At 39.5% G+C, this 16,676-nt stretch overlaps 1 protein-coding gene across 4 annotated transcripts in view; it reads left to right on the forward strand.

Annotated features, from left to right (window-relative positions):
* PASD1 (PAS domain containing repressor 1) overlaps nt 1–16,676 on the forward strand; it is a 215,303-nt gene that overhangs the window by 159,817 nt on the left and 38,810 nt on the right. For all 4 annotated transcript variants that reach the window (XM_040323815.1, XM_040323818.1, XM_040323814.1 and 1 more), the window contains 2 exons: nt 39–157; nt 2,547–2,629. In XM_040323815.1, the coding sequence (XP_040179749.1) occupies nt 39–157; nt 2,547–2,629 (202 nt within the window). The remainder of the gene's footprint in view (nt 1–38; nt 158–2,546; nt 2,630–16,676) is intronic.

The raw sequence follows: 16,676 nt of genomic DNA on the forward strand, positions 1-16,676 counted from the left end.
CTTTTGCTGATGTGGGGACCTGTCCAATCTTGTTACAGTGCCTACATCTTCATATAATGGTTTTGAGTCGGCTGTTGCAAGGGCATTTCGGTCAGCCAGTGAAGAACAGATATGTCTAGTAGCCACAGTGAGGCTTGTCACTCCACAATTTCTCAAGGTGAGTGCAGTCACTTTTTAACAATATGGATTACTTACTACTTCCTATAGCTAATCAATATCATACACATGTCACTCTTCTACACAATTGTTCTGCCTTTATCCATTGCTTATTTCTCTAAACTGCTGGGCAGAGATGTGTCTCGAATCACCTATGCATTTCATTCTTACCTATAGTTTTTAATTTGTCTAAAGTCCTGATCATAGTGGCATGCAGTAATGTAAAGTGTTACTAAACCCAGTATCCAGTTATATTTTTTATATTTAGGTACGCATTCAGCTCTTTAAAAAAAAATCAACTAAACTGTCCAGAACTATTTCTTGGCAGAGTTTATTCCACGTTTTCACATGAAGAAACCTTAAAGTGTTAATAAACCTAGGACACTGCATTCATTATATCTGGTCTCCCACAGTACACAGAACATGGAAATGCAATTATTTCAGTAAATATAAACTGCTAAATACCTTTTCTTGTCAACAGTATATAGAAGTCTTGTGACTTCTATGAGGGTCTGGTTAAAGTGGATGTAGACCCACTCTCATCCTTTCTAAACTACTGCCATAGTGCTGATCTATAAGGATATACATGTCTCCTGCATGTATCCTTACCTGTCAAATGTCTCCCCTGTGTCTGTTATAAGAACTGAAAAACTGCAGATTATGTGGGTGGATCTGTTGTCTGGAGCTCGGTGGGTGGAGTCGTGATGTCAGTAGACTCCCCGCCCACCTCTACACTCCCCTTGTCAACATGCATTTTTTCCTGTGTATTCTTTACACTAAATTCTGCTATGATCACTAACATCCAGTCATAAACCAGAAAAGTAACCACATGACTTCAGAAAAGTGGGTGGGAATTAAAAAATAATACCTGTCTCCAGTCTAGTGCATGAGATATGTAAATAACATGTCACTCACAGCAAGGGGGCGGAACGGACAAAGGTTTTTCTCTGTAAGTCCGTTTTATTTCACTGAACAATAAAAGAGGATTGCTCAGAGCTGGATTAACTCTGTGTGGAAAGACTGGGCACATATGATAGGAAATCTTATACTGTACATTGTGACATAAAAAAAATAATAATTTGGGTTTACATCCACTTTAAAGCTTGTAGGAGAAGTCTACTCTGACTGTCCTATGAGGCTGTAGGACCTCTGACCCTCTGTCTTGACAGTGCTGATTGGCCCTGTGCAGTTTACATGCACCCTTACAAAAATAAACTCTCTAGCAATACACACCAAACTTAGCATGTGCAGAGTTCCCCCAAGGCTCTGTACTATCAGAAGATGGATTGGGGACAGTGGAAGATCAGAGAAGGCAGAATTAAACAGCCTTTTTACACAATGCATAGGATTAATCCCTTAGGTCCCACAGTGAGTATAACAAGAATTCTGTACTTCATATACAGACTGGTTGTACTGTTGTGGGTTTAGTAACACTTTTTTTAAAATCAAATAGGGTTTTATTGAAGAACACCAAAAAACAAAGGAAGATACAAAAATCACAGAAATAAATGCAGTACAGCACACCCAGTTAAGATACGACTTGAACTTACAACCACAAATCATAAATACATAGCAGACATCTCACCTCTGGACCATCTCATAGTATTCTAAGTAGCATACTCATCAGTGCAGTCCTCCTCTAAGGCCTCGTACAGACGGGCAAACATGTACGATGAAAACGGTCCGCCGGACCTTTTTCAGCGAACATGCCCGCCCGGAGATTTCTGTATGATGGCTGTACACACCATCATACAGAAATCCGCGCGTACACGATACGCGGCGACGAGGCCGCGCTGTCGCCGCGACGATGAGGCGGCGACGTGCGTGGCCCTGGCAGTTCAATGCTTCCACGCATGCGTCGAAGTCATTCGACGCATGCGAGGGATGGCGCCGCTCGGACATGTACGGTAAGTCTGTACAGACGACCGAACATGTCCGACGGACAGGATTCCAGCGGGCATGTTTCTAAACATGTTTAGAAACATTTGCCCGCTCGAAAACGGTCTGGCGGGCAAATGTACGCTGGAATCCTGTCCGCTCGGCTGTACAGATGACCGAACATGTCTGCTGAAACTGGTCCACGGACCAGTTTCAGCAAACATGTTCGGTCGTCTGTACGGGGCCTTAGGGATACAACTAGCCATCCCATGTGGAATAACAATGTCCACTCCGCCACCGTACCGCGACCTGCGACTTGCACCACTACAGCTTCCCTGAGCCCCCAATCCTTTTAGTAACACTTTAAGCCACGGTGTTGATGCATAATCTACATCTTCATCCCTAAAATCTAAATAGAAAAGTTACAATGGATTCCTGCAACTATCACTATGATATCTCAACCCATATAGTCACACAATGATAACTATATCATTTTTGCTTTATGTGTGCAGGAACTGTGCAATATTGAGGAGCCTTGTGAAGAATTCACATCAAGACACAGTTTAGAGTGGAAATTCCTATTCTTGGACCACAGGTAGATGATCCTTTTTTATACTTGTACTTACAAGTTATGTTTGCATGAGAAATTTGTTTGAAATTTTAGCAAATGTAATTGGCATTCGTATAGCACCAGGGGTGGCAGAGTTGACAACCCCTACCAGAGCCATGTGCCATAGGTTTAAGGCTCTTGTGTGTATAAAGGGTGCTGTTAATAATGAAGAAAAGTAATAGGATCTTGGTTCATATTATAAATCAAAAATCATATTTAATAACCTACAATTTTATAGATTGTAGTACTATTCATATAGTAATATCCATTTAGACAGTAGTTCACTTTCAGAGATTAAAACCAAAGATAAAACTCCTAGTTCTGTACATCTACAGACACTGCTGGGAATGCTGTAATTACATACAGCAGGCTGCCTGTAATTTAAACCTCAAGCTGTATGCTGTCATAAGGGAGATACAGTGTGACAATTACTGGTGTAGGGTGGAGGATTCTGGGAAAGCTGAGTACTTGCTATTATTGTAAGAAATTTAATTGGATTCAGATTGAAAAAAGGTAAGTTTAAAGACAAATTCCACTGTGTATATTTTTATTGCTGCCAGAGGCCTCGTTGGGGAGATTTTGTCCCAATTCCAGTCCCGGTGACCATGTTGGCACCATAAAGAGTAAGGTGAAATCTTCAATTTTTGCTGTGCTGCTAGCATGGGAAAGGTCAGTGATTTTAAACTGGATTTTTTTAATCACTTTGCTACTAGGTTATTTTGTTTATATTTGGTAATGACCATTTATATTTTATTTTATAAGGAGTCACTGTACATGGCACTGGATTTATTGCTTGTGTTTTTCTTATGTCTCTCTTGTCTTGAAAAAGGCATTCTTATGTGGCTCCAAAATGTCACATGTGTTTATTGTGATAAAGTAAGAGATCTTTATTGGTTAAAAAAATAATAGCTCTACATAATTGGGAAACAAATAGAGGTTAAAAGCTCTGGTAAAGAAAGTATATAGTAAAAGCACCACACCATTGGTCTTTCGAGTCCAAATCAATATTCTTTTCATTACCAAAAAGGATGATATGGTCACCCAGACTTGACCTGGTGGGGTCATCTCAGTATTACTCACCTCTCTCACATAGTTGATAATAAAAATTGTGTGTCCTTTGAAACACTTATGTCGCGTACACACGACCGTTTTTCATGACGAGAAAAATGCCATTTTTAAAATTGGTCATTAAAAACGATCGTGTGTAGGCTCCAGAGCATTTTTCACGACGGGAAAAATGGGCATTAAAAATTTAGAACATGCTATAATTTTTCTCGTTGTTTTTCACGTCGTGAAAAACGGTCGTGTGTAGACTTTAACGAAGGGGAAAAACGTGCATGCTCAGAAGCAAGTTATGAGACGGGAGCACTCGTTCTGGTAAACTAGCCTTTGTAATGAAGACAGCACATTCGTCACGCTGTAACAGACTGAAAAGCACAAAGACTGAAAAGCACGAATCGTCTCTCACCAAACTTTTACTAACACGAAATTAGAAAAAGCAGCCCAAAGGGTGGCGCCATCCGAATGGAACTTCCAAGTGCCGTTGTACGTGTTTTACATCACCGCGCTTTGCTCGAGCATTTTTTTTTTCACGATCGTGTATATGCAAGGCAGGCTTGACAAGAATCACGTTGAGAAAAACAGTTTTTTCCATGACATTAAAAACGGTTGTGTGTACGCGGCATAAGACGTAGATATGGCATTGATAATAAATTATTTTTCAAATATCTCTTACTGCGGCATGCCATTCAGACTCAGTTTGGGCCTTTGACCGTCAAGCTCACGGAATCTTCCATTAAAGACCTCTTGGCGTACCCTGAAATCTCCAAACTGGTGATGACCTTCTTCAGTTGATGGGGGCTGACCCTTTTCAGAATTCTCATCTCAAGTGGCTATTGCTGCTGCCTGAGCTCTCTGAGGAGGACTGGGAAGAGGCTACAGAGGTTTGCCTTTTGGATCTAATCAGCACAGCTGATCAGTTGATTCAATTTAAGTTTGTCCACCACTTACACTATACTGCTTGTTCTAGATGTGATCTTGTTGCTGCAATGATTTTGTCCCCCCCGGACGCATGCTAGGACTCTGCTACATATACTGTTATTCTATGCTCGTAAAACTTATTACATTGAAAGAAAGCTGGCCCTTTCTCAGCTCATGCTTTCTTTTGTAACGTGCATGGTGATCTAACCTAATTCAAACTGATATATAAAAGTAGGGCATGCCCTAAGAAATTTACCAAGATATGGCAACCATGGTTCGATGTCCCTGATGCTCTCTGGGAAGATGTATTACTATCACAGCTAACTTAATCAGGTTCTCTCCACTGATGTAAATTGGTGTGGCATACACAAAGAGCCATTGATAATTTTTCTTTGCACTGTTTCCCTCTGGTTTATCATCCAAGTTGGAGTTTGGTAGGGACCATGGTGCTGTATGGGGAACGTATATGGTTTTGGTATGAATGTGTACGTGTACGTGTGGATGTAGTTAGTGTTCCTTTTTTGGCACTGCATATTTTTTAATCCTGCTTATAACGCTCTCACCTCCTGGGGTTCTCTACTTTTTTAAGTGTGCAAGAGCAGGGTGGACGTCTGATTTACTAGTAATTGGATATCCTTTACTGTTTATGCAAGAGTAATGAAAATGATCTACATTCCTCCTATGTATTGAGTGTGAGGCCGCGTACACACGATCGGTCCATCGGATGAGAATGGTCCGACGGACCGTTTTTATCGGTTCACCGCTGAAATGGCCTGATGGTCTGATGTGCGTACACACCATCGTTCCAAAAAACGATCGGGTCAGAACGTGGTGATGTAAAACACACTACGTGCTGAAAAAAATTAAGTTCAATGCTTCCAAGCATGCGTCGACTTGATTCTGAGCATGCGCAGGTTTTGAACCGATGCTTTTGTGTACTAACCATCGGTTTGGACTGATGGTCAGCCATCCATTGGTTCGATTTTAAAGCAAGTTCTCTAATTTTTGTCCGAAGGACAACAGACCGATGGGCCGTACACATGGTCGGTTTGGACCGATGAAACTGGACTTCAGGCCGTTTTCATCGGTTTGGACCGACCGTGTGTACGCGGCCTCAGAGTTGTTCTCTCTCTTGTTTTTGTTATTCTGTAAAATCTAAATAAGCACCTTTTAAAAAAAAAGCAAAAAAGGATGATAAAACAACAAATGCTTTTCTGGGGTTAAAACAGTACACCTTTAGCATGGCTTTAAAAGCTGCATATACAAAGACAACTGGACTCTGTGCTCATCAAGAAAATAAGTAGACAGGTTGTTCTAAATTTAAAGCAAACAACGTGCTTACAGATGCTGTGTTCTCTAAATTTAAAACAACCAGTGAACTTTATTTTTTAATGAGTCTAGTACGCACCATTTCAAGCCCTGATGAACAAGAACAATTATTAACTCCCTGAAACATTGTGAATGTCTTATACTGTTAAATCCTGTTTATGAATAAAGGAATATTGATTTTTGACTCTAATGACTATTGGTGTAGCGCTATCATTATCTACCTTTTTACCATAGTGTTCCAGGGTGCTATTGCATGGACTTAATATATAAGAGCCATTTAAACAGAGCCTTCAAGTGCCATTGACTAGATACAATCAATACATATTACTAATCCCAGTCTAATTACCTGACATCCAGCACCTTGTCTCCAGTTTATTTGACGAGCAAGTAGAGGCTGACAGAGGTTCTAGTCTGCCTCTGTTGGATGTTTACCCTCCCTATCCTTTTGTCCCTGGCACAGGTAGTAAGGGGAAATGTCTTACATTATGCCACAGAGGTAACTAACATAAGGTGTACACCTAAAGCACATCAGGAAAACTGGAATGATGTTAATATCACCTGTGATTCCACCTATTTCCAAAGAGCATTATATAGATATAAATGTTGCAACTATAAAAATGAATAATATTAAAGTTGTGCTGATCTCTGTTTTTTCATTTAAGTTAGTATCAGCATTAAACTATTCGTTCCCTTTTCATTGCCAGAAATGCAGAAAAACGAACTAAACCAAATATAAGATCTTGGAATTCCCCCAGAGCCCTGACGTGCCTAACTTTTTATTGTCCTATAGTTAGGGTAGGGTAGGGTAACATCCCCATCCACTATTTTAGCTGTTCTTAGCCATGTATGAGTTTTTGGCCTATTTCAGGGTTCCCTACTCGTCATTTTCATACCTCCTTCATTTTAAGAGGGCCATGAAGGAGTTGACTATGTAGGTTAGTCACAAATGACAGCACTTTTTGTTAGAGTTTAAGATATTTCCATGCCAACTGTTAGGTTTACTCTCACTGTCGTTAGACAGACCTGGTGCCCACTCCTAGTTTAATTCTGGTAAAACTCCTAAGAAGCTCCTTGAGAGCACTTCCATGGCCAAATATAATGTTTTCAGATTTCAAAGGTTAATGTATTCACAACGTCAAGAATTTTGGAGACAGGGGTACTTATTTAATTTGTATATTAATTAAATTTTTACACTGTTTATAAAACAGAAAAGCTCCTTTAAGAAAATATTTTGTTAGATTGTAGGGGAAATTAATTTGTGCTCTCACCAGTGTTGCCAATCAGCTTAAAGTAAAAAAATGTTCCCCTAAATAGCTTCCTTTACCGTAGTGCAGTCCTCCTTCACTTACCTCATCCTTTGATTTTGCTTTTAAATGTCCTTATTTCTTCTGAGAAATCCTCATTTTCTGTTCTTCTGTCTGTAACTCCACACAGTAATGCAAGGCTTTCTTCCTGGTGTGGAGTGTCGTGTTCACCCCCTCCCTTGAGGGGGCGAGCAGGAGAGTCAGGACGCCCACTAACACACAGCTCCTTTCTCTATCTGCAACGTAGAGTGCATCCTGACTCTCCTGCTGTAGAAATATTTGCCAGCACACCATGGAACAGCGTAAATAGCGTCCAAACGGATGTTTTATTGCATGATCACAACACAAAGAGAGTGCAACGTTTCGGAGCCACGTGGGGCCCCTTCGTCAGGCATGTGATAAATGTAAGGTTACAATGTGCAAAATATAAAGAGCCATCAACCAATCAAAAAAGGACAGAGAAAGAAAAAAACAGCAGAAAACCAAGCTCCTCCCACCCCCGACTGATATGACGTCATAAATCCCGCCAGAAAACATTTAAAATTACCACAGTGTGTCACTAAAAAGTGACACAAAAACAAAAGCAGAGGTACCCTGGGAAGGCATGTTTAAATGTGCCTAAAATACCTGTTATCAGTCTCAAAGTAAAACGATCCGAGGAGAGGCTGACAGCGTTGTGCCTGGCTGCAAGTACTCTGCAGCCATGTTACATGTGAATGAATTAATGACAAACTGCTATTTTTTGGGTGGCAGCCAAGTAACTGTGGCAATCTCCGAGATGCTATGTAAAGAAAAAGAAAGATTCGTGCTTAACCAAATTGGAACAATACATATTGTGTGAAAGTGTCCTTATTCCAATAACGGAAAACACATAAAACAAAAAAGAATTGGTGAAAAAGTCCTTATGATATCACACCGATGCAAAGGTTTATAACGGGACTCAGTCCTCTGTCTAATGACAAGGTTGATGCAGATATCTTCAACAACATCCACGGACAAACGTAATAAGTGTCCGCTTACCCGATCCGTCGGATCCCCACAGGGGTTCAGTACAATCCCTCCTGGTCCGCGCCTCCGCTGGTAATCCAGAGAAAAAACTTTTGTCTCCTGCAGATTTCTCGGGGAGTGGGATCAGCCTCAGGAGATGGTATGGGAATGTGTGGGTAGAGAGGAAAAAAAGCGCTTCATAGAGCAGTAATTTGATAAAAACGTTCACTTTATTCCACTCAATGGAAAAAGAACTGACATCTAGAAAGCTTCATGAGTTACAAAGTATCAACTTGGAAGCATAAGCAAAAAATCAAACCAGCTTCGGCTCGGGCCGATGAGCTGGGGGCGTGGTGACGTCAGCAGCTATTTCTCCACCCGATGCTGCGTTTCTCCCTATTGGGCATCGACTGGGAAAGGAGGCATAGGGCCTAGGGCCATTTGTCTGACCACAGAAATGTTTTACACTTTGCAACAGAATATTTTAAATGAGCTTTGGCCCAAAGAAGAGTGCAGCATTTTCCTGAGCCCATGCAGTGATGTACATCACAGAATCATGCCTGATTTAATGCAGTGCCGTCTGAGGACCCAAGGATCACCGGCATTTCAACCCTGTCCCTTGTGCGCAGAGATTTTTCCAAATTCTCAGAATATTTTGACGATATTATGTATTGTAGATAATTAGTGGGAATGCTTTAATAAGCATTCCCAGTATTGATATTCGTTTTTTATTAGTGGGAATGCTTTAATAAGCATTCCCAGTATTGATATTCGTTTTTTATTATTCTTCTTCTTAATTTTATTCCGTACGTTTTTTGGCTCTGCGTAACTTCTGCATACTTTCAGCTATTGAGACCATTTAACTTTTAAAATGTTCGTCTCATTCAGCTAACGATGGGACTTCTTCAAGTTTTTTTGTACTATTTATACTTTTTAAAATATTAAGCTTTTAGACACTTTTTTTTAACATTGAAGTCAATGAGAACATCCTTTTTCCTGCTTCAAAACACACGTTCTGCCAAAAGTTTCAGCTCCTTCATACTTTCACTTACAGACACCAAACAAACTTTAAAGCGGTCACAAAATATTCAGCTATCCAAACATGACTTTTTAGATTGATATCTTATACGGTTTTTGTGAAAACGCAATTTACGTTTAGTGATTTTTTTATCGGTTATAATGTAATCCTATGGAGCAGGTTTAGAGTGTGTCATGTGACCTTTAGAGTGGAGATCTTTGAAAACAAAAATTATCTTTAAAAAAAGGGCGAACAAATTGCTCTCACGCCCACAAGATCTACTTGTCATACACAATTTATATATCAAAACGTAGGTATGCTTGTCTGGTTTCAGGCAATGTGATCAGTTTTGTGATACGTATTTTAGTTTTAGTTCCAGGAGCTTCTAAAGGACAAGAGTGACAAAACCACTCTCATTGACCGTCCATGTTAAAAATTTAAAAAATTTTCCTGCAAAACACACAAAGACGCTCTTTTCTAAATCGCTGGCATGGCCACAATTTTAAGTTTATCAACATAAATTTCATATCGATGCGTTCACAAGGGCCGTGTCTTTCAAACGGTGAAGTCGCTGTATCGATCGCATGTACGGTTGTGGATTTATTACGTTTTGTTTGGAGGCGTAATTAATGTATTGGTCTGTGAATTAAAAGGCGTTTGTAATGGAATTTCTTTCCATAAATAGCTTTCTACCTCAGTGCAATATTCCTCCTCACTGACCTGGGGGGAGGGGAAACCTCTTGAGGGGGGAGGGGCGACCAGGAAGTCAGCATACTCTCTACTTTGCAGATAGAGAAAGGAGCTGTGTGTCCTAAAGATAGTGTAGTGGTTATGGTGAATGGCTTTGGTGCGGGCTCAGCAATTCAGCATTCCCACTCGCATTTTCCTCAGGGAATGCATTTTCTAGTTATTCTTCTTCTTAATTTTATTCCGTACGTTTTTTGGCTCTGCGTAACTTCTGCATACTTTCAGCTATTGAGACCATTTAACTTTTAAAATGTTCGTCTCATTCAGCTAACGATGGGACTTCTTCAAGTTTTTTTGTACTATTTATACTTTTTAAAATATTAAGCTTTTAGACACTTTTTTTTAACATTGAAGTCAATGAGAACATCCTTTTTCCTGCTTCAAAACACACGTTCTGCCAAAAGTTTCAGCTCCTTCATACTTTCACTTACAGACACCAAACAAACTTTAAAGCGGTCACAAAATATTCAGCTATCCAAACATGACTTTTTAGATTGATATCTTATACGGTTTTTGTGAAAACGCAATTTACGTTTAGTGATTTTTTTATCGGTTATAATGTAATCCTATGGAGCAGGTTTAGAGTGTGTCATGTGACCTTTAGAGTGGAGATCTTTGAAAACAAAAATTATCTTTAAAAAAAGGGCGAACAAATTGCTCTCACGCCCACAAGATCTACTTGTCATACACAATTTATATATCAAAACGTAGGTATGCTTGTCTGGTTTCAGGCAATGTGATCAGTTTTGTGATACGTATTTTAGTTTTAGTTCCAGGAGCTTCTAAAGGACAAGAGTGACAAAACCACTCTCATTGACCGTCCATGTTAAAAATTTAAAAAATTTTCCTGCAAAACACACAAAGACGCTCTTTTCTAAATCGCTGGCATGGCCACAATTTTAAGTTTATCAACATAAATTTCATATCGATGCGTTCACAAGGGCCGTGTCTTTCAAACGGTGAAGTCGCTGTATCGATCGCATGTACGGTTGTGGATTTATTACGTTTTGTTTGGAGGCGTAATTAATGTATTGGTCTGTGAATTAAAAGGCGTTTGTAATGGAATTTCTTTCCATAAATAGCTTTCTACCTCAGTGCAATATTCCTCCTCACTGACCTGGGGGGAGGGGAAACCTCTTGAGGGGGGAGGGGCGACCAGGAAGTCAGCATACTCTCTACTTTGCAGATAGAGAAAGGAGCTGTGTGTCCTAAAGATAGTGTAGTGGTTATGGTGAATGGCTTTGGTGCGGGCTCAGCAATTCAGCATTCCCACTCGCATTTTCCTCAGGGAATGCATTTTCTAGTTCTTCTTCTTAATTTTATTCCGTACGTTTTTTGGCTCTGCGTAACTTCTGCATACTTTCAGCTATTGAGACCATTTAACTTTTAAAATGTTCGTCTCATTCAGCTAACGATGGGACTTCTTCAAGTTTTTTTGTACTATTTATACTTTTTAAAATATTAAGCTTTTAGACACTTTTTTTTAACATTGAAGTCAATGAGAACATCCTTTTTCCTGCTTCAAAACACACGTTCTGCCAAAAGTTTCAGCTCCTTCATACTTTCACTTACAGACACCAAACAAACTTTAAAGCGGTCACAAAATATTCAGCTATCCAAACATGACTTTTTAGATTGATATCTTATACGGTTTTTGTGAAAACGCAATTTACGTTTAGTGATTTTTTTATCGGTTATAATGTAATCCTATGGAGCAGGTTTAGAGTGTGTCATGTGACCTTTAGAGTGGAGATCTTTGAAAACAAAAATTATCTTTAAAAAAAGGGCGAACAAATTGCTCTCACGCCCACAAGATCTACTTGTCATACACAATTTATATATCAAAACGTAGGTATGCTTGTCTGGTTTCAGGCAATGTGATCAGTTTTGTGATACGTATTTTAGTTTTAGTTCCAGGAGCTTCTAAAGGACAAGAGTGACAAAACCACTCTCATTGACCGTCCATGTTAAAAATTTTAAAAATTTTCCTGCAAAACACACAAAGACGCTCTTTTCTAAATCGCTGGCATGGCCACAATTTTAAGTTTATCAACATAAATTTCATATCGATGCGTTCACAAGGGCCGTGTCTTTCAAACGGTGAAGTCGCTGTATCGATCGCATGTACGGTTGTGGATTTATTACGTTTTGTTTGGAGGCGTAATTAATGTATTGGTCTGTGAATTAAAAGGCGTTTGTAATGGAATTTCTTTCCATAAATAGCTTTCCTTACCTCAGGGCAATATTCCTCCTCACTGACCTGGGGGGAGGGGAAACCTCTTGAGGGGGGAGGGGCGACCAGGAAGTCAGGATACTCTCTACTTTGCAGATAGAGAAAGGAGCTGTGTGTCCTAAAGATAGTGTAGTGGTTATGGTGAATGGCTTTGGTGCGGGCTCAGCAATTCAGCATTCCCACTCGCATTTTCCTCAGGGAATGCATTTTCTAGTTATATATTTAAAATATTTGCAATTTTACGTTGAGGAACATTATTATGAATCTGTTTGACAATTTTTTTGACTTGACTTGGATTTTTTTTTTTACAGGACGTTGAACCTTTTTTTATACCCAATCATGTTACATACTTTTTGCTAATTAACTTAATTAGTTGCAAAATGTTCTTCCAGCACTCTTGTCAGTACCACGCAAACCTTTTGCTGCCCTGTCCCAACTTTTTTGAGATGTGTTGTTGCCATCAATTTCAAAATTACCTTTTTTTATTATTATTAATTGTACATTTTCTCAATGTGTAAAGTTTGGCTATGTTTTTTTTTTTCTATTGTAAATAAAAATAAAAAATGGGTCATGAGATTTGCAAATCATTGCATTCTATTTGTATGTAGATTTTAAATGGTGTCCAAACATTTTTGGAATTGGGGTTGTAGAGGTGCACATTAACAAAGACAATAAACATAACATAGAACTGAGCTATAATATTTATTTAACATCATGGAACTTTTGGGAATGCACAAGCTGGTATTGAAGCATTAGTATTATTAGGTGTTGCAATCTGTATTATGACTGTAAATGATGAAGCCTGTATATACATTTATCATTAGCTAATGTAACTTATTAACCACTTAACGACCGCTGCACGCGATATACGTTGGCACAATGGCAGCGGTGGAAAAATGGGTGTACCTGTACGTCCCCCTTTATTTGCCCGCTAGCAGGTGCGTGCCGCCGGCGGGGCGTGCGCCTGCCGCATACTCTGTGATCGTGAAACGGAGAGGCAGAATGGGGAGATGTAAACAAGGCATTTCCCTGTTCTGCCTATGACATGACAGGGATCTACTGCTCCCTGTCATCAGGAGCAGTGATCGCAGTCATGTCAGTCGTAGCCCATCCCCCCACAGTTATAATCACTTCCTAGGACACACTTAACCCCTTCCCTACCAGTGTCATTTACACAGTAATCAGTGCATTTTTATAGCACTGATCGCTGTATAAATGACAATGGTCCCAAAATAGTGTCCAATGTGTCTGCCATAATGTCGCAGTCACGATAAAAATCCCAGATCGCCGCCATTGCTTGTAAAACCCAAAATATTAATAAAAATGCCATAAATCTATCCCCTGTTCTGTAGAAGCTATAACTTTTGCGCATACCAATCAATATATGCGCATTGCGATTTTTTTTTTTACCAAAAATATGTAGAAGAATACACATCGGCCTAAACTGAGAGAAAAAATCGTTTTTTGTTATATATTTTTGGAGGATATTTATTATAACAAAAAAGTAAAAAATATTGCTTTTTTTTCAAAATTGTCACTCTTCTTTTGTTTATAGGGGAAAAAATAAAAATTGCAGAGGTGATCAAATACCACCAAAATAAATCTCTATTTGTGGGAAAGAAAGGACATACATTTTGTTTTGGGGTGCAATGTCGCACGACTGCGCAATTGTCAGTTAAAGTGATGCAGTGCCATATCGCAATAAGTGCTTTGGTCAGGAAGGGGGTCAATTCTTCCGGGGCTTAAGTGGTTAAAGACCACTGTCAAAATCAGATCATACTGTAACGTGGAAAAATTGACCTGTTAGTGATTTTCTGGGCAGCTGTTGTTAAATTGGATTTAATCTGCCTTGGAAAGTGTGATTCTGGTACCTGCAATCCCCTTTAGATGCTCTTCTTCAATAACCTATAGCAGTCAAACCAAATCCTCTTTCATTGCTCTGTCATAGTCTGAAAACTTGTTGGTTTCTATGAATTGCCATTTTTCCTCTTTGAATGAACCTAATTCTGTTTGGTTCTGCAGTATGAACCACCAGTATGCCTGTTAAAATAATTTCACATTTTCATTACATTCCTAAACTTTATCTGCAATCAGTATATTGTGCATTTTCAAATGTGCTCTTAAACTGGTAGTATGTGAGACATAATCCTCCTGTAGATTAAATTACTGGTTAGTTGATGGGTTTAGTCTGGTTTGGGATTAGTATAGGGATTAAATCTTCTGGAATTTACCTGCATAAACCAAATACGTAGCTGTGATTTGTTTTTGTATTTTAACTGGTCCATGTGGGGGACTTCATATAAGTAGATAGAAATATTTATCTTGGTTAGGTTTACCATACACATTGATTCTTCCTAAACTGCCTTTTTTTGTACGAATTATAAATGTGCAGTGGAACCTCGGTTTAAGAGTAACTTGGTTTGAGAGCATTTTGATTTGCGAGCAACCTTTTTTTTTAAAATTCTGACTCGGTTTGCGAGTGTTGACTCGCAAGACGAGCAGAATTGAAGCTAAATAGGCCTGCAGTACCTCATTTGGCCTGAGGTACAGGGACGCAGAAGCCGAGCTGAGCCGAAAATAGGCCTACAGTACCTCATTTGGCCTGAGGTACGGAGGCGCAGGAGCCGAGCCAAAATGTCCTTGGGCCTTTTTGGCTGTTTTCGGTGCCCTCCTCCTCTGATCGCTCATTTATGATTTTTGGCTCGTTCTGCTTTGCAGCGTGACGAATATGCTAGCTCCATTACGAATGGTAGTTTTACCAGACCGAGCGCTTCTGTCTCGTACTTGATTCAGAGCATGCATAGAATTGTGTGCGTCGGAATTGTCTAGACCCGCTCAGAATTTACGAGAACGAATTTTGTTGTCGGAAAATTTGAGATCCAGCTCTCAAATTTTTGTTGTCGGAAATTCCGATAGAAAATGTATGATGGAGCCTACACGGTCTGAATTTCTGACAACAAGCTCTCATCGAACATTTGTTGTCGGAAATTCCGAGGGTTTGTACACGGCATTAGGCTTATTGTGCTTGCTTTGGGGCTTCTGCAGACATTAGTCTATGCTAACTCATACCAGTAATAGAAAAATATTCTTTAAGGCCCGTACACACGGTCGGACTTTCGTCCAACAAACTTCAAAATCTCCAAGTTTTCACATTTGTCCGACCTTGTGTACGCTCCATCGGACCAACTTTTTCGGGTTTCTTCGGACAAAAAGTTTGGTCTGCAAACAGACAAACTTTACGACAACAAAAGTCCGATGGTGCCTAGTCCGACCGTGCGTACAGCAAAGCCATCAGACTTTTGTCCGAAGTACAAACACACATGACCAGAACCAGTGTTAAAATCAACCAACAATAGCAGAAGTTAACCAAAGGTTGGCGACAAAGAGCAGAAAAGACAGGTGATGTTGGGAAAGTTTTGGAAAAGTTTGCAGAAAAGTCCGAGCGTGTGTATGCTATGGGTGTGACCGGACAAATCACTTCAAACAAAAATCCAAGGGAAAGTTTGTCGGATTTCCGACTGTGTGTACGAGGCTTTAGAATAGGTTCTAGAATGACTTGGTTTATTTCTTTAACACTATGATTTTTCTCTTGTTATGTTTCTTTATTTGGATCTTTTATAATAGATCTTGTTGAAAGAAACATCAAATGTGGCACGAGGAAATGTTTTCCTCCCCATTTCTTTGTTTCTTTTGATTTTCTTTTTGTACGTGTGTGTTTGAGAATGCATTGCTGTTTTTTTCTGGTAAATATACTAGCTTTCTTTTAGTTAGTCATTTTTGAGAATGGATATTAGGATGGTACTGAAAAAAATGCAATATGGTATGTACTGTATACATGTATCATCTATTGTAATACTGCAAAGAATGCATACCTCAGTGCTCTTTTGTAAAAGCAAAAAAAAAAAAATCCCTTTAAAATCTAATAAAAATTTGATAAAAAAAAAAAAAGAAGAGCTGTAGGGAGCACTGATTTGTAAAGGGTCAGTATTAGCAGTGATCTCTTGCAGTCTCATGTAGAAATACATTTTGTTTCTCTTGACAGTCCCCAGTCTGTAAATATCTTCGTATATCGTATACGTATATCTCCGGTCTCCAACAACCCGTACAACACGTTTTCAGTCTCTGACCATCTCCTGTTACATGTCTAAAGTCTTTGACAGCTTTCTGTAAGAGCATTCCATTCACTGAATATTATGTGCAGTTTATTTCTAAAGTCAGACCCTAGATTATGAGAGTTGACCGCCACTGTTTTATAGTTTTGTAAGCAAGCTAATGTCACATTTTGAAACCTTCAGTAGGAACTAGGGTTGTCCCGATACCGATACCAGTATCGGTATCGGGACCGATACCGAGTATTAGCGGGAGTACTCGTACTCCCGCTAATACCCCCGATACTAAAATAGAATACTCCCCCCCCCCCCACCGCCAAAACCG

Source organism: Rana temporaria, chromosome 9 (genome assembly GCF_905171775.1).
Source record: "Rana temporaria chromosome 9, aRanTem1.1, whole genome shotgun sequence".
NCBI lineage: Eukaryota > Metazoa > Chordata > Amphibia > Anura > Ranidae > Rana > Rana temporaria.